This window comes from Capsicum annuum, chromosome 9, assembly GCF_002878395.1.
Source record: "Capsicum annuum cultivar UCD-10X-F1 chromosome 9, UCD10Xv1.1, whole genome shotgun sequence".
Lineage (NCBI taxonomy): Eukaryota > Viridiplantae > Streptophyta > Magnoliopsida > Solanales > Solanaceae > Capsicum > Capsicum annuum.
Genome location: NC_061119.1, coordinates 169,771,738 through 169,797,343, shown reverse-complemented (window position 1 = coordinate 169,797,343; position 25,606 = coordinate 169,771,738). Strand labels below are relative to the sequence as shown.

Genomic DNA, 25,606 nt, shown 5'->3' with positions numbered 1-25,606 from the left:
CCCTCATGATTTTTCATTCATGTCTATGAATTGGTAAACGGGTATCCTGGATTAGAAAATGTCTTGTATGTCTAATTCAGTCTCATATCTTTGCAGATATACACCCACGGAAAGGAAGAAAAAAAATGAAAAGAATGGTAAGACAACACAAAGTCATTGGATTTTAACATTACTTAGGGACCAAATTCCTAATCAGGTTAGTACCACTTGTTATTCCTAAATAATAACCATTGTAAATATTTAATAATTGTCACGTCACTTTCCCACATCTTCCAAAAAACTGTCACTCGTACTTTAAACTCAACAGACGCGTCCATCTGACCAGACACGACCCCTCAAACGCATCGTATATTTTAATCTCAACAATTCTCTTGTACCCAATATAAAGCCTAAAATCAGATCTTTTCTCCCTTATTTTTAAAAAATCCTCTCCCATTCAATATTATCTGTTCCCAAACCATTCATCTTTTATCTTTACTTGTGCTATCACCTCACTTCTATCTGATCTTTTTTGCTCATATAAGTGTTGCCTCAATGACCTTGAATTAGCATATATGCTTATCTATACCTTGTTTACTGTATCACCCCTTTGATGATGTCAAAAGGAAAAGAGTGAGTGTGGTATGGTGTGGGATGTAGATGGGTGGTCTGTGTCAATCAAGTTAGGGGTTCTCTCACTCAGGGGGAACTTGATGCTCTTTGATAAGAGGAATAAGGTGTAGGATGCCTATATACTCATAGGTATCAGAGATAGAGGATTGGTTGGGCAAACTGGTCTGATTGTGGCTTTGTGGCTTGTGGTGTGTTGCTGGGTTGTAGACTGTGCTGAATGCTTGCATAGGTTTGTCATCATTAAAAAGGGGGAAATTGTTAAGTCATTAGTTTTGATGATTGACAAAATTGTACGTAAATTGTATGTTGGGACCTGTTTCCTAGAGCTTTTGTGATGACAAAGCTGCTATGAATTAGGTAACAGGTTGGATTCACCTGCCACTATCACGGCCAACAGTCACAGCTAACACAAAGTACAAAAGTTGGTGGGGAAAGTTACCACTGTTTTACCTCAACCAATGTGATCTCTCCTAGGTTTTCTTGTGTTACACTATATATTGCTCATCTTCCTCAACAAGAAAACCAACACTTTCATATTCTTACAAAAAATATCTTTCTGAAGTTGTGAATCAAAGACTGGAATGTGCAACGGGGAACTAATTATTTATCGAGTTGTATTTTTATTTCCTTGTTGTACTTGAATCTTTGTATACTGGTCTTAAACGTTTGCCTACATTTGCTTATGATTGTAGTAGGTGTTGAGGTGCAAACATTTCTTTGTAATCATCTAGAGTTATGTGATTGTTCAAGCTAGAGTTAGCTTGTGAAGTCTAGTTAGAGTTAGCTAGAGGCTGTAGCAGTAGAGGTACTGCTTGCAGTTCCTTGTAATAGAGTTGTTGCTAGGAAACAAAGGATTAAGAGTTTAATACTTGGAGTCTGTATTCAAGAAGTTACTTGCGTATAGTGAAGCTTAGAAATCCTGAAGGCGGGTTGTGATTTTTCTCCCTTGAGCAAGGAGTTTCCTGCACTTCTTGCCTTATATATCTCCTAGTTCTTGTTGTGTAAGTGTATCTAGGAACAGGTCTCGGAGTTGAGGAGCAATCCACTGCAACCCTTCATTCCTCCTACCGGTCTGAAAGAAATAATAATGGTTTTTAGATAGAGCGTTGGCTATGGTGTCAGCTGGGAAGGAATGGATTTCACTTCCTTTGCTACACAAACCAAATGAAGGAAAACTTGAACAGAAGTCTGGACATACTTCAATCAACCTAACGACAAAGGTACACTCCAAGGTTAACAAAGAACGGACGTTCTTTCAATGAACATGCAGATCTTAAAGAACTTAGATGTTTACAATCTTGAAACTACACCAACCAAAATCAAACATGCATAGTTACTCTTTCTACCAGCTTCATTATGACTTTTCCATCCTTAGTCAAGGATGCCAAAAAAAAAAGGCATGACTTAAGATTACAAAAAACAGACCTTGTTATTGCAACACTGAAAGCAATACCAAGTTTCCCCGCTCTACTTTTAACTTTCATTATATCCTAGACAAAATGTGTGTATGCTAAAAGAAGTAGGGGAACTACAAGAGCAGCAGGAGCAGCCCATAGCCAATAGTTCATTGCCTTTTTGCGCTTCAGTATAGTTTTAGGAATTTCTGTGCCTTTTGCACGTATTGGTTGATGCTTGACATTTTTCCCTTTCCCCTCCTTGCGCTTAGGTGCAACTGATGTTTCAATGTTTTCCTCCACCTTCTCTTCCTCAGCAACCTCTGCAGCTGTTTCAGTTGGTTCCTCAGTAGAGTCCTGACCAAGAACAGAAGCTCCAGCCTTCTTCGCTTTCTTCTCAAGTTCCTGAAAGAATAAGATGCTATGAAAGTCCACAACTAGTGTAAATCCTATGACATAAAACAAAAAACAAATGGTAGAATAATAAGGATAATTTCCTTGAGCTTCCTCTTTTCAGCTTCTTTCTGAGCTTTTATTGCTGCTTTGGCAGCTGCTTTCTCTGCCTTCTTCTTCTTCCTCTCCATTGCCTGCCGATTTTTCGCAATCTCCTCCTCTCTCTTCATTTCCTTCAATTTTGCGTCATCATCAGATTCCTTGATTTTGGGTTTCACATCCTTGGGTTGCTTTTCTAAACCATGGATCTCCTCTTCAACATCAAAGACGTACTTTTTTGTTGTACTTTCAGTAACTTTGTTAATTGCATCTTTCGGCTTCTTGGTAATCTTCTCTTTGTTTACTTTCTGAGCAGGCACTGCTTCTTCCTTTGATGGTTTAGGTTTAGCAGTAGTTTTCTCAACAATCTCAGTCTGTGGAACAGTCTGCGCCTGTGGTAACACCAGAGGCTTCTCATCAGGGTTCCTCATCCTGCCATCCCGGCTCAACTGCCTAATATCAAGTGATGTCAAAATTCTCCTCTCATAGTCATCCCTAAAGGGCTTACCACTCCATAGGGAGATGAATTTATCGACCTGAAAAGAAATGAAATTATTGTCATCAAGAAACATGAAAAACTTCAAATTAAGAAACTAACGACAGATATAAGGTACCTCAGTAAGTGAGAGTTCTTTAAGGGCTTCAGTATCCTTCTTGGCTGCTAGCAATTTTGCCTTTTGCAACAGTGCAAAGTTTTTGTAGAAAGGAGCATTCTGAGAAAATTAAATGACATCGACTATAAAGACTGTAAAATGCACACACCATTTCTCTTTCATGCTTGCATTAAATTGGACCATTTCATTTTAATGTAATCGAGTGCCCCATAATATTTTGCAGTAAATCAACTACTACTCCATTGAGAAGTAACATTTCCTCTTCCTTCTCTTATTTACTTTCTTTTCACGAGGTGTAACCCTCCTCTAATCTTGAGATGAAAGTGTTCTAGAAAATGCCATGTAAAATTGGTCAGACAAGTCTAAAGGTAAAGTACTTGTCTAAGTAACCAATTTTCACTAAGAGATCACGAGGAAGTTAGGACGTTTCAAGCCTTTACATCGTAAATTGAAACTTTAGATCTTTCTCTTTTGAGTTCTGTAGTAATTTATCATCTCAAAAGGAACGTCCAAATGCTAATATCATGAAAGTTACTCTACTCGTAAAACATAAAAGAGATTGGATACTCTGATAGTATAATGTGTAGAATCAATAGATATGTTTGACGATTGCAAGCTAGTAGTTGTCCCATATCCTTAAATTTAATCAGCTGCCGGCATTTCTTAAGGTTCCTCATAACTCTCCTATCATCGTTTTCCAGTAATATTATCTAGTCGCAAAGGAAAGCTTTCTAACAGTTAAAGAAAGGTATTAAATTAAGCAAATTCCTTACGCAACTACAATTCTGAGAGCCGGAGAGAAACTCAGATCCCTTATCTGTTTCCTAAATCTTAAAAACACGACTACAAGACTATCTCAAGAAAGAAAAACACAAGCACAGCTGGTACCAATGGAAGCTCATACTCAGATAAACATTAGATGTATACTTTTTCAGTTTGTGTCAATGAAATACATAGTAATTGAGGTGCTTCATGACCAAATAGATCTATCGACCATTCACCAACGGAATAAATGAGATTTAATCGGATGCATAGCATATATATCATAATTCTTTTCTAGTAAACTTCAGAAAAATGCATTTGACATGGAAAGAACATCATACCGCTTCTTCGCGTTGATTTCTCAATTCCTGAAGACGTACAAAAGCTGTGTCCCTCTTCTTTGTTACTTCCTTCAATTCCTCATCCAAAGACTTAATCTGGCAGGTATTGGCATCGAGCTGATCATCTAGTATCTTCCGCTTGGCCTTAACCGCTTGTTGCTCCTTATGAACCCCATCAAGGTTACCACTTATAAGCTATAGTACCACAAAGTATTGAGTGTTGTTAGTTAACAACAGCATTCTAGCGCAAACAAAGGAATATTCTTAAGGCCAGAAAACTTAATATTTCACATCTGTACATGTATTCTAAAAGATTTGACCCTTACCTTGACCTGCTTTTGGATTGTTTCTTTTTCACCCATTGAATCTTGAATTTGTGCCCTCAGAGCCACTTGTTCTTTAACCCCTCCCCTTGTTCCTTCAAGTTGTTTAATTTCTCTTAGAATTTTCTTCTCTTCAGTCAGAGTAATGCTTTCATGCTGAATGCGGTATTGCAAACTCTTAATCTAATTGGTTTGCAAGTAAGAAAAAACAATGAGCACTAGGTGGTTTTCAATTGGCAAGCTGATGAAGATAAGCAGAAAATGTAGAACAGTGTTATAAACCAAATGGGAGAGCCCAACCCAAAAAACTAGCCTAGCAGGTGGGAGAACCCATTTGGTATATAACCCCATTAGCATTTCTCTATTTTTGAAATGTGGGACAATTGATTCATAAGAAACAACAACAAAGGAAAAGGAAGGGGGAAAAGAAAACTTAAGAAGCTAAAAGAACAAAGAGACTAGAGCTTACAAGATTATCAAGCTCCTCCTCAGATGAACACAGAGTCGAAACCCCCTCTCTCCCATCTTTCCTAGGACCACGGAGCTTTCCCAAGGCATCCTGAAGAGGTTTTATTTCCTTTCTCTTCCCTTCAATTACTGTCCAAAACTCCTGATTCTCAGCACTCACAGATTTCCTTTGGCCTATCAACTGTGATCTTTCTGCCTGCAAAATAATTGATGAGTTATCAAATTATTAACATCAAGATATCTGAAGATAGATGTTTGGACACATCCAAATAATCTTGTAAAGTCCTTGGTAAATAGGTAAAATATCAAACTACAATTTTGCAAAGCCTGTCACGGTTGAGCTAAAGGAGTTAAATTCAAGATAAATACTCTTGATGTTGAGAGGGGATCCTTATTCAAATCATGTTGGTAGATATTCAAATATGTGTACAACATACAAGATATTGAGCTTTATAGTTAATTTAGAAGACAACAAAAGCCATATTAAATAATCTGAAACTACGACACGCCCCTATTATGACCTGGAAACAAATGGCCTTTATGCTTGCATTTCACCAGAGAACTTTTCACCATTGAAGAAAGTTCTCTTTGGAATTTAGTTAGATATGAAAGTTCTCATCATTAGCATAATCGAACTTTTAAGCTCGTATTTTCGAAACAATGGTTCCCACATATAAAGTAAATAAATGATGCTTACAGGAAATGTTTATGGGGAGAAGGCAAAGCAATTAACCACACCAAAGAAACATAAAATATTTGGAATGCTTGTATGCCTAATGAATAAGAGACAAGAGATGAGAACAGGCTGATATAATTAGCAACTCTTCAACTTATAAGAAACTGAAAGGAATAGGCTTCTTAACTTGATTATAGTTATCTAAGAATACCATTGGCTCCATCATTTTCCTTCTCTTTCGTCTCTTTGCAGTCTTTTTTCAACGTTCTTCACTTTATTTTTCTTCTTGTTTTAAATTTCGTCTAAACACATTAAACAGAACAAGGAACATTGTTGCCACGTTCATCTGAAAGAAGACTCATGGACAAAACTTACCCTTATGGCCCGCAGTTTTTCAATAAGCTGAAATCTTGCTTGGTTCATTTTTTGTAGCTCTTTTTCTGCCTGATCAAATTTGGACTTGAGATTTTGGTCCTCAAATCTCCGATATCTAACAAGGTAGAAAGAATGGATCTTCCTAGGTTCAGGCCAGTCCTCAGCTGCTTCCTTCCGGAGGCCGATCACAGGAACTTTTTTCCCTTCCTCCTTAATAGATTCTTTAGTACCATGAGAGCCAAATTTTATCGGCTCATTAACCTCTACACCAGGATTCATTTTCTCATTTTCCTTCATAAGGTTGTTCTTTTCACTTTGAGAGTCCATATCTCTACCCCCAATTCACTGAGAAACAAACCAAGATCGGCCTTCAACTCTAAAATCCTGAAGCAAGAGACACAGAACATATTAGCATAATTTACATATTAATTACTAACTCATAGGAGAATAGAACTGTGCCCAGGGGACACAAAGCACCTGATGGAGAAACGACAACGTGACAAAAAGTTTAACAGAACCTATTCACAACAACAACATACCCAGGGTAATCCCACAAGTGGGATATGGGGAGGGTATCGTGTACCATGTATGCATCCTTTCCCATACCTTGTGAGGTAGAGAGGTTGTTTCCTACAAACCCTCAACTCAAGTAAAACATATCAAAATAAATTATGGAAATGGAATACAATAATGAAGAAGCCATGCTAAAAATAAATGAGAAGAGAACAGTAGAAACAACAAATAATACAATAACCAAAGCAAATGAAACAATAGAAGTAATAAAATCGAAGAATGAGAATGTAAGACTCATAATAACAATACCGATAAGGGCTACTAGATAACGTTTGACTATCTAATAACCTTCTACCCTAATCCCTGACCTCCATACCCTCCATCTAGGGTCATATCCTCGGTAAACTATAGGTGAACCATGTCCAGTCTAATCACCTCGGCCCGATACTTCTTCAACCTACCTCTACCTCTCATACGCCACCATAGCCAACCTCTCACACATCCTCACCTGTACATCTCCTTCCACATGCCCGAACCATCTCAACCTCGCCTCCCTCGTCTTGCCCACCATGGAAGCCACTGTCAGAAAAGGGCAGCCCGGTACACTAAAACTTCTGCTATGTGCAGGGTCCGTGGAAGGACCCCACCACAAGAGTGTATTGTACGTAGTCTTACCTTGTATTTCTGCCAGAGGCTGTTTCCAAAGCTTGAACCCATTCCTAAATATCTTCGTTCCTAATCCTATCTCTCCTAATATCCCCACATAACCATCTCAACATCCTATTTTCCGCTACTTTCATCTTCTAGACGTACAAGTTCTTGATCGGTCAACACTCCGCCCTATCCACACTGAACTTCATTTGTAATAGTTGGAACTTGCTCCGTCTGCCAAATACAGATGAAATGAAAATGAAAAATGATGTTCAAGACCCATTCAAGTAGCATGATTCAGACCACGCAGTTCCACAACCAATTCAAGATCAAAAACGTCAAACAACCATTTATCTTTATGCAACAAAATTATAGATTGTATAGATCTTTGAGTAAGACCTCCTCCAAGATACCCCAGATTTTTTATTTTTTTTAAAAAGGACAGCACGGAAAGCTTCCAGTATGTGCGGGTCCGGGGAAGGCTGGACCCAGATAAATTATAAATTTAGATACTCACTCAACCTGAAGTTTAGTACAAGATCTTGGAAAGATGAGTGACACAAACAAAATAGTTAAGAAAATAAGTGTGGCAAATGATACCTTCAGAAGCATAAATGGGAATAAGAATAATCAAAAGAGGAAGAATCCCATAAAACATTAATGTAAATTTATGAATCACATAAGAAATAACAATAAAGATTATACTTCTAATAAAGATTAGACATTGCATACAAGTATATGCACAAGTAGAGGTGATAAAATTAGCCTATGAAATCATAATCAGCTCAAATTTGGGCTCATTATTGACCCGCTCATATCTATTAGCCGCATTTCAGTCCATCAAAGTTTGAGTTGATTTCTAGCCCAACTGATTCATGCGAAATCTTTTAAAAATATTTTCAATTTTTTGTTAATTTAATATGTTATGTATAGCCGTAATAATGAAAAATAATAATTTTATAAGATACTAAAAAATCATAAAAGAACAAATAAAAATAATTAAAAATTAGTAAGAGTTGGGCGGGTTAGGTTATGAGCCGTATTGTAGCTCGTTTTGGGCAATGCTCATTTCAGCCCAAGTAACTTTAGAACGAGTCAATAATCCGTCCACCATGACTTGCCATTTGACACCTATATGCACAGGTATGGGTGAATATAACAAAACAATGGATGCATGCATGCATTAATGCAATGTATTGCAAACTGAAAAGATTAAAAATATTCCACTCCAAACAAAATTCAATTGCCAAGAATGATCATATAGCAAAAGCACTGCCACCCCAAAATATCAAATTTCAATCGAAGAAACCACCCATGCAAAACCCAAATCAAATTTACAAAATTTTAACGAAAAAGGAAGGAGGGTCATCTGAAGGATCACACGCATACACACAGAACAAAGGTTGCTCAAGGATTCAAAAATTATAATATATGCATAAGCACATAAAATTTACCCTATACATACAACATAATTTTTTTGCCAAGGAGATTTAGGTGAACACCCTCCCGCCCCTCTAGATACGCCCTAGCATGCATTAATGACAAAATTTCCCATGCAAAACCCAAATCAAATTTACTAAATTTTAACGAAAAAGGAAGGAGAGTCACCTTGAAGGATCTAGAGAAAATATGATATTTTATTTTTTGATTTTTTTTTGAAGAAGAGAAAAGTAGGAGAGGACTGAAGAAAGGGAGAAAGAGAGGATAGAAAAAATAAGTCTGTATAGAGGAGATTGAGGGCAGAGATTTAAAAGAGAGTGTTACCCTTTCGTTTGGAACAAACCATTCGAAAGAGAGATTCAGAGAGAAACAAGTGACACCCCCCACATATAGAGAGAACAGAGAGGCTTGCATTGGGTGGGGTACATTGGTAAAATAGTGGTCGCAACGATGATAATCACCTTGTCACTTTCAACCTAAAGTTGTGTGTTTGAGTTTTAAGCAAAAAGATTACATACACAAATATATGTCAACAAATAATATTTCCTCATTATTTTATTTGTCACGTTTCTCAATCTGGATCAAGCTATATGAATTTTTTAACTAATTAACATTATTTTAAGATAGTGTTTCTCGTGCCTTGAGCCGGGGTCTATCGGAAACAGCCTTTCTACTTCATCAGAGGTAGAGGTATGGACTGCGTACATCTTACCCCTAGATCCCACTAGGTGGGAATACACTGGGTTTGTTGTTGTTGTATTAATATAAAAAAGATTGTAATGATAGTTTTAAATAGTTTTTTAATATTTAAATTTAAAATAATGAATTGGTAATTTTATTTAGCTCTAAAAATTATCCAATTTATTTTCAACAACAACAACAAATTCAGTATATTTCCACGTAGTGGGATCTGAAAGTGAAATATACGCCGTTCATATCACTACCCCGATAAATAAGGCAAAATATCATGATAAATAAAAGTAAATGAAAAATTTTTTGTGTAGAACGTCATAGAAGTTACAAGTTATCTGAATCAAACTGATCTTAATTATTCAAGAAAAGTTTTTAAGTTCGACTGATAATTACTTATCTCAAATTGCAAAACTTTAAAAAAAACATTAAATTGTTAAAGTAACTTGTTTTTTTTAAATTTATCTAGGTTATTAATTAATAGCACAATTAATCTTATTAGCAAATCTTTTAATTTCTACTCATCTATTCGAATTATTCTAACCCCGTCTATGAAATTATAAATAAAAAAAGTATCTTTATCTGATCCAAACCTTAGCATGTTTCTTCTCGAATAAAATAGCTTACTTTTGGTATGTGCGCTAGGACATTAGCAATTACTTCTAAAATAATTAAGCAAGATAATTAGGTTATTCTATCTTGATCTGTAAATAGACTTGCTTTATTCAATCCTCTTGTAAGGAAAAATTCACCTTTCAAATTCAAGTCAAGGGGCTCTCCCATCCCTTTGACAACAGTTTATACCTTTGATGTTGGATCTCCTCATTTAAAACGCAGGAAATTACATGAAAGGTGAAAATCATTTTTCCTCTTTAACTTTATCTAAAAAATTAAACTCCCCCTTTAACTTTGAATAATAACCATATTTTTCTCTTTATCCTAATTGAAATTTTAAAATACCTATTATACCCTCTCATCATTAACTTTTTTTTTACTTTTTTAAAATCATCATATTTTCATTTTTCCTAAGATCCATATAAAAGAATTTCATAAAAACATAAACAGTATCTGCTTGGCGAAAAAAGTAAGAAATACTAATCAAATATATAAGCTAATGATGATCTATAATGAAGTAAATTGACACAATAAGGATATTAGTTTTATTAATAATAATCAAAACTCTAATATTTATTTTACAAGTGAACATAATAAGTAATATTAACTTTATAAACATATTTCAATGGAGAAAATACAAAATAATGAATAAAAATAAGCCCGTATTTAAGATTATATTTATTTAGATAAATTATAATTTATGTAATACTCTATTAATGTCAATCACAACTTATTATTTATAATATTGTTTCTTATCACTTGACTCTCATACTAAAAAAAATTATTTTAATTTACTTGTCCAATTTATCAAATTAAGAGAATTGTATTATGTTTTTTTTTTACTCTTAATATTAAGTAACTACATAAAGTAGTAGTATAGACAAATTTAAAGTTTTAAAATATCATTAATAAGGTTAATTCTGTAAAATACACCTCTAAATAATTTTTTTTAAAGAATTGTGTCATGTCAATAAAAGTCAAGTAAAATGAAACGAATGTAGTAGAGGGCGGTGAAATACAAAAATATGTAGCACATGCATGTACATACATATACACACACTTAAGGGTGGCTTGGTTGAGAACAAGTTATTTTGGGATTAGTTATCCCGAAATAAATTGTACCAACATGTATATGTGATAACTTATTCCATCACTGTGGTATAAATGGTAGGATAAATAATTTTGAGTCTAACTAATACCACTAACCAAACGCAGGATAACTGACACAATCCAAACCAGGGCCTAGTCATGTCGGGCATCTCAAGTCCAACCCGGACCAGAGACCGCCCTCAACACCCAATCATAACCGTTCTGCACTCTATGTTGGATGAATTTCGAACATATAACAAGATAGAACAATTATAATTGAAAGACATTTAATAAAGCTCATAACCATAACTATCTAAACATCCAACCAAGCATCCGAACGTTATCAACCCCAAATACCAAAACCAATGCCAAGGCTGACACCAATATTGATATCGTCCATACGAAAATAGCTGTAGTTTTAGTATCTGGGAGTATTGCAGATGAAAATCCATTTCTTCGCTTATCAAAATCAGCAATCCAAAATTTTTAGTGTTATTCTCCATTTTGCTTAGCTTTTTGGGTTTGAGGTGCATTTGTTTGACTATTTTTGAGCAATTTCAAATTCTATTGATTTACTTTGTATTTAGGGTTTGTGAAATTGGATTGTGGATCTGTTCATTTTTCAAACATATCCAACATTGAAGATAATTCATTAGGGCTGGTGTTTATTTATGATTTTCTATTTCAAATAATTCTAAGTAGGTCTTTTGTTTAAATCTTGTTGATTTTGTACTGGTAAGCATGTGTAGATTTTGTACTTATAATGATCATATAGAGGAGGTGAATGGTCATAGTGGTGTGTGAATTGTATTTTAAAATAAAACACAACATTTTGTTCAAAAATAATTGTGGTAGAAGAGCAAAAGTGGCACTTTTCGGTTGAAAGTGAAAATTGAAGTGTTCGCTTTAGACCTTGCTTTGTACTGTCTTGAGTCTTTACACTTGTGTGGTAGATGTGTGTTGGTTTGAAAATGCTCAGTTTTATGTTTTTAATGCAACCTTGTAGTACGGAGTTACAAAACTTTAGACCGAAGTCATTGCATTGCCTTAATCCGTGGTTCCAACTAGACAATTCAAGAGAAGTAGAATGAAATTGATGTATTATTGTGATGGGTAATAGTCTAGTCCATATTTGTATTAACATTTTGTTTCTTGCAAAATTAGTAAAAGCTTGATGAAGTAAATAACTAAATGATTACATGAGGTTTTAGCCCGAATGAGGAAGGTCATCATGAGGTTTTAGTCCGAATGAGGAACGTCTTTTTCTGCTGCTATGTTGTTTATTACTCGAGCCGAGGGTCTTTCATAAAAAATCTTTTTCTATCTCCTCGAGGTAGGGTGTAAGTTTACGTGCAATCTACCCTCTTCAAAATCTTCTTTTGAAACTACAATGAGTTTGTTGCTGAGGAGGAAGTTTTTTCTCTCTCAGGTTCTGTTATGGAAGTTCCATTAACAATGACTTGAAGCAAAAACTTGTAGGCTAGAGAAATAAAAATAGTTTTTTCTTGAGCTCCTGCTGCTGTTTTGTTACTGATTCATTCAGGAAGCTTTACATCCTTAGTAAAGTTATTCCTTTTTAGCATAGTTTTTATAGTAGTGTATTAGAAATGGTACCACATTAATTTATGGCAATGCATTCATGGCAGTCCTTTTCATTCTAAAATGAATGCAAAATATGACTATGTTGATACAATGGGCTTGGACTGGAAACAAATCTAAAGGTACGTGCTGATTTTGGTTTCCACTAAAGATACAGAATAGATTCCTGCTTCTTTAAAGAAAAATTAGACTTTTAGTAATTTAAATATTATCTTTGGCCTTTCTTTTGAATAATCTATTTGCTTATAAAAAAGCTAAAACTTCTTGTTCTTGGAAGAGTTCTCTCGGGAACAATGAACCTGAAAAATCCCGCTAACTTAGATCACATGGATAAATAATTTTGGGTTCAATATCTTCCTAACATGTGGGATTTTACTGCTGGAGATGGATAATCATAATGGCTGATAGACACACTTGAAAATAGCGAAAGCAAATGTTACCTTCCGATTGCACTATTTTAGTCCAAAAACATATGTTATTTAAAGTGATGTCTTGTGACCAACTTCGATTCTTGTTAGTGACCATTAAAGTTGGTGTCTGGTACTTTAACCATTTTAGATACTTACAATTTACCATCTTTATTTGCCTTTACGGTCTATCACCTATTTGACTTACGTCTGTAATTTGTAAAATCTATTCAATTTACCACGTTCGTCTTTTTTGTCAGGGTCGAGGAGGACCTGGTATGGTTGCAAATTTTGGTATATGTTTCGATTTTGCTTCTTCTTGTCACCCTTTGCTTTTTAATAAGCAAACTAAAAGTGCACGTGAGGTTCATATCAACAGTAGGAATTGTTTTTTCCCCTCTTTAGCATATTAAAACCTGACTTTTCTATGGTAATGTCTGTTAGATCCCACAAAAACACATTGGGGGACCTGCTGTCCCTGTGGATTCTACACTTCAGCAGCCATTAGGCATGCTAGTAGCATGACTGCTACAGCCGTTATGGCTGTAGCTCTTGGAGATGCTCAGAGTGGCAGCTTACTCGGTCAGTCTGGAGTAGATCCTTTAACACTATACATGTCCAAATTTTCTAGGAGCCAACTGAATGATGTTATGTCTGAATTCAAGGTAGGATATTGATCGAACCCTTCTCCCACTAATGATATTCTAGTTCTGCTTGAATGTTGCTACAAATTATAACAAAACAACAAACTTGGACAACAACATAGCCAGTGTAATCCCACAAGTATGTGAACCTCGGGGATAACTGCTTGACTTGATTATTGTAATTTTGGTGATAGGTAATATCTACGCCAACTGCTGCTAACAATTCCAAATTGTCAAAAGCTCTTTTTCAGGTATTAACCTATGGTAGATGATTAATGTATTGTAAGTTTCTACTGTTGTTTAGCTTTTTTGCTATTGCTGACTTCTCATTTCTCAATAATAAAAACAATCATCTATTCTTCATAGTCGGTGACCCCTTAGATGAATATAGCTTCTCTACTTATGTTATTCATTACTACTGCAGTATGGCCAAGAAATCATTTAAGGCTTCTAAAACTTTACTTGCAGTATTTTGTCCCCGGCCCTTCTTTCATTAGTATTTGAAAGTCACAATTTAAAACTTTCAGCTGGATTAGGACTAATGAATTTGTCTATGTCCACTGATGTTTGTGACATGGTTTGCGAATATGCATAAGTGTTGTAAGAGTAGGAACAACAGCAAAAGTTAATTAAAAAATATTGATTTTGCCAACATTATCCCTCTAAACAAGGTCCCCTTGGCTTTGGCCTAGTATCTAAGAACTAGTTTATTTGAAATGGCTTATTTTCAAATGGTGTTCCAGAAAAAGTATAACAGAGGCCAAAGCACTAGGTGATTTCTTTTCATTTTTCAAGACTTGGTAGATAAAGTTATACTGTACTTGTGCTGGTAGGAGGTAGCAGGTAGCTAGGTACTTCGTAAAATTAGTTGATGTGTGCATAAGCTGATCAGGACAATCCTCAAGGACCACATGTTGGCATGCCTTGTTGCCAGCATTAACTACATAAACTTTGTTATACTTTACAAGAAGGTTGATATAACCATACAACTGCCTATAAACGTGATTACAGGCAAAGTTTTGGTTGCCAATTGAATTATTCTCTTATTTTAATATATAGATTTATGTATATCTGTAATAGTCAAATAGATACTTGAAAATAATTTCAAGCTGTTGTACAAGATTTGTAGTGGTAAGAATGCTCCAGGTAGCATTAGCAAATAAATTTAGTTTGATTTGTTGAATACTAATCTCTTTATTCTCAAAACATCTGAGGTTCCTTTCCTTTCTGATTGTCCATCATATGCTTGCAAGCAGTATTCTTTAATTGTTTCTATTCACAGTCTATACTCCTGCTTTCTCCCAGCTATGTGGTGCATCTGTGGTATTGCCCGGCATAGACCAGATAGGTTTACTGTGTCATAGTGCCTTTGCGTATGCGTATGTGGGTTCAGTTAGCCTTGAAAGAGTAGTTGATTTTAAGACCCCGTAAAAATTTTGATCATTTTATTTTTAACCTTTTCGTATGTGTAATGTATTTTTTTTACTTTAATTATGATAAGGAATGTTAAAAAGGTGTTTTGGTAAAGTTTCAGAATTATCAAAAGTCATTTGGGGCCATTTTGGGACCCCGAAGTAGTATTGGATGGGATTTACCCATGTTGCTGCCACAAGTCCACTTTGACAGTTCACGGCCTTGGTGATTCTAATCTTTTTATGTCGTCATTTAAGTGCTAATTTATATTATTTGTTATCTTTTTATATGTGTCCAAAATGAAGAAAGTGATGAAGACATTGACCTTACTTCACAAGATTTTTGGTTTGTGGATAAATGCTCTAACATCAATAGTTTAGTGTTGAATTTCTTGAAACTTATCACGACTCGAACTTGCTCGTATGTAAAAACTTAACTAATCATTTGGACTTGATTACATTTTGCTTTTGGGTTTAAATTACTAGCTTATTGCATATTTTGAATTATGAGATTAATAATGAATGATTTTGTTTTGTGATGTGTATATATTGTGTTATAATTTATTATGTATATAAATAAAAATTTACATTAATACAAGTGTTTATTTATATAAATCGTTTCAATTTAATAACATGTGGCAATAATTATTGCAATAGATCAATAAACCACTGCAATAGGTAGTCAAAAAGCGTTGCAACAAAATAACAAAAGCTTCACAATAGATGCTATTGCAATGGTTTAATGTCGTTGCAATAAATGAAAATAGGCGTGCCAATAAATAATGAAATAGTTGTAATAGGTATTCAGAAAGCGTTGCAATAGATGTTATTGCAACGATTTAATGTCATTGCAATAGCTTCTATTACAAAGGTTAGTAACCTTTGCAATAGATGAAAATAGGCATCTCAATAAGTCAAAAAATAATCGTCGACATAGGTCAATTTATGGCGACGGTTATCTGAAACCGTCGCTATAGCTTGACCTATGACGACGGTTCAGACAACCATTGCATAAACCGTTGCCATACACCTATTGCAACTCCCACCTATAGGACGCTTACTGAACCGTTGCAGTAGAGCTATGACAACACTTTTGTTGTCTATTGCAACGGTTTTGCAACCGTCACCATAGGGGTAATTTCTAGTAGTGAATTACCACAACAATACCATGAAAACCATCCATTAAAACATGTTTTTAGTTGAACTAACAATGAGGGAGGAGTAACATTCTTTAGACAACAAGGGAGACAGAGAGATTACCTTGAAGAAAATTCTAGCCTTTTTTGAACCAAGAGCTTGAGAGAGATTTGAGAGTGTTTGATTGTGAATAATAGGTTAAGGAAGCCTCTAAAGGTGTTTTATGTCGTGGGGTCAAAAGAAGTTATTAGGGGAAAATGTTCAAAATACTCCTAACTTAAAGTTTAAAAAGGACGAAGAAGGGTACAATTGGATCCCTCAACTCGTATCCACATCATACGAGTGGTACTTCTACTCGTATCTTGATCAGAAAGTTGGACACCACATTCTGTCCAACATACGACTCCTTAGCCTAACTCGTACCATCACTATACGACAAGTACTTTTCAAGTTGTACCCTAAGCAAAACATCAAGGATAGACACTGGACAATATACAGATGTACACTATACCCCTCGTATCATGAGCATACGACTCGTCACCACGATAGAAAATCAACCACCAAACGCTAGACACCCTATAAGTTGGGTCATCTGACTCATATCCAAACCATACGACTAGTATAGTGAGTCGTATGATGACCAAAAAACTCAAAACTCGAGAAATTTGGAAGGGCCAGAACACCCTGGACCCAGGGTGTTTCAATCCTCCCCCACTTGGATCATTCGTGCTCGAATGATGAAATAAGGCAGTACAAGCACAATTAAACCCCCAAACGTCTCTACTCAAACCTTTAAGACAGAAAACAGAACACCAAGGAATTCACCTCTTTACCTTTAACATAGACAATAAGCAAATAAGTTAAGAACCATTGCTACCTTGAGCACGAACTTCCAAAACGGGGAATAGGAATAGATACTTGGACTTCATGTCCTCTTCAGCTTCCCATGTATCCTCTTCTACCTTGTGGTTCCTCCATTAAACCTTTACCGAGGCCATATCCTTGGTTGCAACCAATGAACCAGATGATCCAAAATCTCAATCGGGATCTCTTTATAAGAAAGAAAATCCAAAATACTAATATCCATTATAGGCACAAACTGCGACAGATCACCAATACACTTCCTCAACATAGAGACATGGAACACCTGGTGAATAGAGCTCAAACTAGACGCAATTCCAACTTATATGCAACATACCAACCATCCTTAAAATCATATAAGAACCCACATATCGAGGATTAAGCTTTTCTTTCTTGTCAAACCGTATCACTTCCTTCATAGGAGATACCTTCAGGAACACCCTATCTCCAACCTCAAACTCCAGGTCCTTCACCTCACATCTGCATAGTACTTTTGACAACTTTGGGCAGCCTTAAGCCTATCCTGAATCACTTTCACCTTTTCTATAGCTTGGTGAACCAAATTCGCCCAAACATATCCATCCCACCAAGCTCGAACCACTCAATAGGAGATCTACACCTCTTACCATACAATGATTCAAATGGAGCCATCCCAATGCTAGAGTGGTAGCTATTGTTGTAAGCAAACTCTACAAGAGGCAAGTGCTCAACCCAACTACCACCATAGTCAATCACGCAAGCCTGGAGCATATCCTCCAACATCTAAAAATGATTTTCTACTTATCCGACTGCAGGTGAAAAGCAGTACTAAGACTCACATTGGTCCCCAAACCTTTCTGAAACGACTACCAAAAGTGAGATAAAAACTACGTGCCGCGATCCAAGATGGTAGAAACAGGTACCCCATATACCTTCATAATCTCTTGGAGGTACAACCTTGCATAATCCTCAGTCAAGAAGTTAGTCCTCACTGGCAAAAAGTGAGATGACTTTTTCATCCTATCCACGATGACCCAAACCAAATCAAATTGATTTCGAGATCTAAGGAGACCAGTAACGAAATCCATGTTGATCACTTCCCACTTCCATTCAGGAAACTCAATTTCTTGGTATAATCCTCTGGGCCTCATGTGCTTAACTTTCACGTATTGGTATACCATGCACTTGACCACAAAATTAGCCACATCCCTCTTCATATTGTTCCACTAATACATCTCCTTGAGGTCATGATATATCTTCATCGAACTGGGATGAACAATATAGTGCGACTCATGCGCCCCAGCCAAGATCCTCTTTTGCAAACCATCTACATCATGAACACATAACCTCCCTTGGTAACACAAAGTACCATCTACACTAATATCAAAGGCCATCACCTTCTGCCCACCTATATCACTCTTGATCCTCATTAAGACAGGATCTAACATCTATTTTTACTTGATTTCAGCACTAAGAGATGACGCGCCACTTTCTGCACCAACACACCACCATCCTTAGAGTACAAGAGGCGAACTCCAAGGTTAGCCAAAGGGTGAATGTCCCACTAACTCCCGCTTCCCTTTATCCATATGAGCCATACTCCCTATAGATAACCTACTAAGAGCATCAGCAACCTTGTTAGCTTTACCTGAGTGGTAATGAAGACTCATGTCATAATCTTTGAAGCTCAAGCTATCTCCTTTACCTGAGGTTAAGCTCTTTCTGAGTAAACACATATTGCAGGCTCTTATGATCAGAAAAGATATCCATATGCACCCCATACAAATAGTGACGCCATATTTTCAATGCGAACACCACATCTAACAGTTTTAAGTCATGCTCGAATAATTCCTCTAATGCACCTTTAACTGCTGGAAGCATAAGCTATCATCTTTCCATGTTGTATCAGAACGCAACTAAGTCCCACACGGGATGCATCACAGTAGACCACAAAACCATTAGTGGTTTTAGATAAAGTCAAGACCGGAGCCGAAGTTAGCTTATCCTTCAGCTTCTCGAAACTCCCCTCACAGGCATTAGACCACAAGAACTTTACCTTTTTTAGTTAACATGGAAGCTATGATAAAAAAACTCTCAACAAACCTCCTATAGTACCCAGCTAAACCCAAGAAGCTCCAAATATCAGTTGAAGTCGTAGGTCTAGGCTACTTCTTCACCACTGCCACTTTCTGCGGATCCACCATGATATCTTTACTAGAGAGGATATGACCCAAAAAATTAATAGCATTCAACCAAAATTCACATTTTAAAAATTTGGCATACAACTGTTGCTCTTTCAAGGTCTGCAACACAATTCTAAAGTGATCGTCATGATGCACCTTACTCTTAGAGTACACCAAAATGTCATCTATAAAAACAATGACAAACAGATCTAGAAATTGATGAAAGACCCTATTTATCAAATCTATGAATGCCGCAGGGGAATTGGTCAACCCAAAGGACATAACCAAAAACTCAAAGTAACCTTACCTGGTACGACAGGCAGTCTTAGGGATGTCCACCTCCTTAATCTTCAACTGGTGATACCCGAATCAAAGATCAATTTTGGATAAAAACTTATCACCTTGCAACTGATCAAACAAATCATCTATCATTGGAAGAGAATACTTATTCTTTACCGTTACCTTATTCAACTGTCGGTAATCAATTCACATTCGAAGGGAACTATCCTTCTTACGCAAGAATAACACTGGTGCACCCCACGGAGACATACTAGAACAGATGAAACTTTATCTAAAAGAACCTTGTGTTGCTTCTTAAGCTCTTTCAACTCAGCTGGAGCCATTCTATATAAGGGAATAGAAATTGGACGAGTGTCTGGATCAAATCAATCCCAAACTTAATCTCCCTATCAAGAGGAACACTAGGAAGGTCATTAGGGAAGACCTCGGGAAATTCATTCACCACCAAGATAGAATGCAAAGAAGGACCATCCGAGTTGGAATCTTTAACTCAGACTAGTGATAGAGACACCCCTTGGAGATTAATCTCCGAGCTCTAAGACATGATAAGAACTTCCCCTTAGGTGCTAGGTAACTACCCTCCCATTTAATAACTGGCTCATTAGGGAATTTAAAGACATCCTTTTGGGTCCGACAGTCCATAGAAGCATAGCATGAGTTCAACTAATCCATCCCCAGTATGACATCAAAATTCACCATATCTAATTCAATCAGGTCCACCGCGTTTACTACCAACAAATACCACACCCCTTATAGACTCTGCTAGCCACAACAGAATCATCCACTAGGGTTGAAACAGACAAAGGGTCCGAAATACACTACAGACCAAAACCAAATGCACATCCATAAATGGGGTTACATAAGAGAGGACCCTAAATCAAGTAAATAATACACATCATGGGAAAAGAGTTTCAACGTACCAGTCACGACATCGAGCGATGCCTCATACTTCTATCGAGTAGTGAGAGCATAAAGACGTTACCGACCAGTGTCGAAACTAGATAGTGCACCCTTTGGTGCCAGAGCTGATAATGAGGCAACTGGAACCCTGTTTGCCTCAGAAGAAACCTTAACAATAGGACAATTTCTGGGCATATGCCCTGACTGACCATAATTGAAGCACCTGTTCTTTTTCTTATCACAAAAACGCTGATGTAATCTACCGCAAAACCTGCTGGGTGATAAAGCTGATTGGGCCCTACTATCCTGAGATTGGGCACCCTATGCCCTGAAGTTGTCGCCACTTTAGAAACGCTTGTCACCCAACGACATTGGGTAGGGAGCACTAACCATCGAGTAAGACCTAGAGTTTCCCCACTTCTTTTTGGGCCACTTTCTTCCATCCCTGCCACTCTACTATTGCCCACCACCCTCCTTAGAGAACCAAAACTTCTAGCCCTCATGCTACAGACCATTTTCGGAGCATACCGAGATAACTGGTGAAACTTTAAGACATATTCCTTGACTGACATCTTGCCTTGCCTCAGATTAACAAACTTTCCCGCCTTTGCTTCCCTCAACTCCTGAGGAAAGAAGCGATTCAGAAAATCATTAAATAAATCCTCCTAAAGAGCTAACTCAGCATTGTCACCCTTTGACTGATCCCATTCCTTGTACCACTAGTACGCCATGTTTTTCAGCTGGTAGTGGCAAACTCCACGCCCTCCACATTCGTGGCATGTATAACTAAAAAATCTTTTTTATTTCATCCAAAAAATCCTAAGGATTCTCTTCTACCTTAACACTAGTAAAGGTTGGAGGGTTCAACTTTATAAACTGGCCAACCCTTGTGGCCTCAGAAGATGGAGTAACAAAAGTACCACACTTAGCTTAAGAAGCTACCAACTGTGCCAACATATGATTAAACTGACGAAACTCAGCATTCCTAAAGGGAACCAGGGGAACTCCAGAAGGGCAATCATGAACTAGACCTTAGACCGAGTATGGACCCATAAGTAGAATAGGTCCCATTAGGATTGCCCATAGGTGGGACAGAGGAATTTCCATAAGCATCAAATCATCGAAGAGACATGATCTGAAAAGCAAACAAACAACGATTAAAGAAGAATTTAGGACCTTAAACTCTACAGCTTGAAAACAGAACACAAAAAAGAGAAACATTTCTAAATGCTTTGTAGCCTCTCCCTTATAAGTGTGATGCGCTACACACCCTTAAAAGTGACTCTACTCGATACGTCTTTGTGGAATCCCAAGTGACAATGAACCTAGAGCTCTAAGACCAATCTAGCATGACCCAAATTAGGGCCTAGTCGTGTTAGGCATCTCAAGTCTTACCCGAACTAAAAACCGCCCCAAATACCCAACCATAACTGGACCAAAAAATGCCCCCAATATCCAACCATAACCACCTTGCACCCTACGTCGGATGAATTCCGAATATATAAAAAGTTAGAACAATTATAATTGTTTTGCAAAAATGTTTACATTTGAGAGTCACCATTTAATTTATTTGAAAAGGAAATAAGAAAACTTTTGAAAGTTACTTAAACGACCTAAAACAAAAAAAAATCATTTAAGTTTGAAGATTCAAAGTAAGTAATTCCTATTAATACTCTTGAAAGATTGTTAAGGCACCAACAACATCTATTAACTTGCGGTTATCCGATCTGTTTAAAAAACTTGTTCTTTTGAAAAAAGAAGTTGATTTTTTGAAAATAAATTGATTAAGACAAAAAAAAAATTTCAAGATTTTTCTACAAAAACCAGTTTAGACGACTTAGCGAGAATTCAACTAAGTCTAAGCAAATAAAATAGCAAATAACACATAAAAAAGGAAAGGGGAGAAAGTAAAAGACTTAGGCAATTAGGCCCAAATCAATAATCTTTGTCGTAATCTAATTGAGTTTTCGATCCATCTTCACTTGTCCTAATCTAAGTATTGGGCTTTGGCCCATAACCTGTCCTAAACTATATTCTCGAGCCCTTTTTGGCCCAAAATCCGCTTCACCTGTATTAGTTTACAACTTTGGCTTCGAGACCCAAATGAATAAATAAATAAAGACAACAATGAAATGAATAAATAAATGAGACTTTCAAGTCTCTTGACTGCTTCAAGGATGGGACTTTAACCCATTCTTCTCCTTTCGACTCTCATATCCATACATTATTTAACCGGCTTTGGGCTTCCTTTCGGCTTGACTCAGAAAGATAGGTCATGTTGGGCCATTATGAGATTCAAGGTAAAAGAGCCCATTTGGAGTCGAAAGTGGGTTCATGCAAAGAAAACATAAGATAAAAGAAGTATAAATAACATAAATACCAATCTTTTAAAAGTAATTATACTCTCTCCCACTTTTTTAATTACTTTACTCTCTCTCCCTATTAATATACATAACATAGCCGACATATACAAGGAGTTGAAATTTTTTGTAATATTGAAAACATAAGTTGTGTATTTGTGTAATTTTTAAATAAAACAATTAACATAAGTGTCCAAGATTTCAGCAATTAATAAGCTATAGGATTCATACTTCATCCTAATACATTCACACACAGGTAAAATGCAACAGGAGCAAAAGTCTATAAAGATTTGAAGAAGACAGTTCATAATCAATTAAAGAAATTCCAACTACAGAAGGGAATAAAGCTCATAAAAAAAGCTTCTTATGGTCCTTAGCAAATAAAGCAAACAATTTATCATTTTAATGCCACGAAAGGACCAATCAAGCATGTCACGAAGAAAAAAGATTTCATAAAGCAATCGTAAGAGTATAAACCAATAGGAAAAAAATACGATGAAACAGGCTAGGAAAGAAACAATAGGACTATTTCTTAAACAAAATCTAAATCTTGGTTTCTTAATTGAATTTTTTTAATTTATATATAGTGATTAATACTCGGGTTAGAAAAAATTGTAAAGCCAACAAGTAGATTTCATACGATACATGACGGATAGTTGGATCTCTTTTTCAAAGAAGCCATAACATTCGAAAGGGAATATATATATATATATATTTCATTTATTATGACAAAGGGGTAAGTTGTTATTATACCTTGAAAGCTACAAACAAGAAAAGACCAAGTAAAGAAAGGAAAAGAAATTACAACTCTTGGATCGTACCACATAAACCATGGATCACAGAAGCAATGTTCAGATTTCAGAACTCCAATCATGCAAAAAATTTAAAAGTTAACCACTTTAGGCAAGGAAGCTGAAACTTCAAATAAACAAGGCTGAAACTTTACTGCTTTCGTTACCACTGGGTTAACAAACAAATGAGATTCAAACAATGCACAAACCCAATTTTAGGTAATTTAACCGAGACGAGATGCCACAACTTCTTATATGCGAACAATAAAAGAAAGAAAGGAAAGAAGCTTTAGCCAGTCAAACTTTAATTTGTTCTCATGAGTCAATTACAGCAAATTTAATTAGCCAGGAAGAAAACATAATTCGGCCCTATAGTCTACTCTCATGTTTTAAAATAAACTTTAGAATCAAATGAGACCATTGTACATCGAGAGTGGCAAGTAGGAAGAAAATAACATTCTAGTTCTTTATTTATAACAATCCTCTGCGTTTGAGCGAGAATGATATGCGAATAGGTTGCCTAATATCTATCTTTAAACATTTTTTGAATCCCGAAAACACGTAAAGATTTTATTCTTCTGCTCTTTATGAACCACAAAACGACATCGAATATGAGATCAGCAAAACAGTTTCTAGAGTCAAAAAATTAGAGCTAATGAGTAACATTCAGACAGAATGAAATGAGAGAGAACAAGAGATGAACGACAGCCAAACAAACACGGGCAAGAGCGAGTTTTTAGCAGAACCATATACCAAACATGAAAATCCTATGCCTTCCAGGCCTCTACAACAAACTTTCCCAACGCTACTACAACTATTAACACGATGACAAAGCTAAACACTAATCTATCGACGGAAACCAAAAGAAGTACCAAAATAGAGCCAAAAGGGTGAAGGATTACTTGTTTTGGAGCAGCAAAACAGGACTTCGGGCTGTCGTCGGAGTCACGACCACCACCAGAAAGCTCCACAACTACTCCGAGAACCTTAACGGCTTTTCGCGATAATTTTTTTTTTACTAAAAATAACAACTTTTGCTTGAGAGCCTTTTTTTGTAGCTATCCTTCCCGACCTCTTGTTTTAAGCTGAATATTGAGCTTTATATAGAAAAATGTGGGGGATTCAATTTGGTCTTCAAACGATGTGGGAACTAGAAAATTCAGGGGTAATTTGGGAATTTTTTAGGGAAAAAATTCAAATTGAAGCTGAGGATCAGGTTACCCCTCAAAAATTTCACCAATTTGATTTTTCTTCACCCAATTCGAGATATGGCATCCAATAGGAATGAGGAATAACGGATTATTCCCCAAGAACCAATAAAAAGCGCACACCCATGTATGGATTCATACAAATTCGTTCAAGAGTAACAAATTTTGTATTTTGGGGGGCACCTACGCTGTTTCTAGAAGCTTATCGGGCTATTGAACCAATATGCTGGTTCGGGTCATGGGTTGCGGGTCGAATTCAGGTCGGTTGGGTCGGTTTATGTGGTTCGACGGTGGCTGGTGGTTCGGGTTGGGTATTGGTTGTTGGATTGTTGGTCGGTGTTCGCTGGTTGTTTGTACGCTGATATTGGTGTTGTACCGAGTTAATTGTCGGCTGACGTTGCTGATTAAAGGAGGAAGGAAATTGGAGGCCGGGCCGAGTCATATCTGTTGGGCTTGGTAGTTGATGGTTTGGGCAGATATTGTTGTTAGTTAAAGGCTGCTGGGCCAACTGAAATTAAAGGGAAAATGGGTTGGATGTTGGGTATTAATAGGATTGGGGTTATTTAAATTATAACCCCAATAACCCTAAATTAGGATTTAGTCACCCATTTAAATTTTGGCCAAAATTTAAATTAATTGGCCGGTTGCATAGCAATTGTGGCCAATTTGATTTCAATTATGACCAAATTGAATAGGTTGACTAAATTAAATTGAAATTCGATACGAATTAATACCCATTTAATTCTGAGCTTCTTGATTTAATAAAATCA

At 36.4% G+C, this 25,606-nt stretch overlaps 1 protein-coding gene across 4 annotated transcripts; it reads right to left on the bottom strand.

Moving 5' to 3' along the window:
• Positions 1-1,788: 1,788 nt before the first annotated feature.
• Positions 1,789-25,288, bottom strand: LOC107842390 (proton pump-interactor 1). 4 transcript variants are annotated; one of them, XM_047397087.1, is made up of 9 exons: positions 8,830-9,025; positions 7,246-7,455; positions 6,058-6,441; positions 5,008-5,202; positions 4,542-4,721; positions 4,216-4,410; positions 3,113-3,211; positions 2,504-3,034; positions 1,789-2,411 (listed from the first exon to the last, which is right to left on the bottom strand). In XM_047397087.1, exons 3-9 carry the CDS (start codon positions 6,382-6,384, stop codon positions 2,103-2,105), a joined length of 1,836 nt encoding a protein of 611 aa, XP_047253043.1. In that variant the 5' UTR covers positions 6,385-6,441; positions 7,246-7,455; positions 8,830-9,025; the 3' UTR covers positions 1,789-2,102. The 4 variants fall into 4 exon arrangements, with proteins under 4 accessions (XP_047253043.1, XP_047253042.1, XP_016541697.2 ...); XM_047397086.1 differs by lacking the exons at positions 7,246-7,455; positions 8,830-9,025 and adding an exon at positions 24,531-25,288; XM_016686211.2 differs by lacking the exon at positions 7,246-7,455 and having other exon boundaries at positions 8,830-9,062.
• Positions 25,289-25,606: the final 318 nt, after the last annotated feature.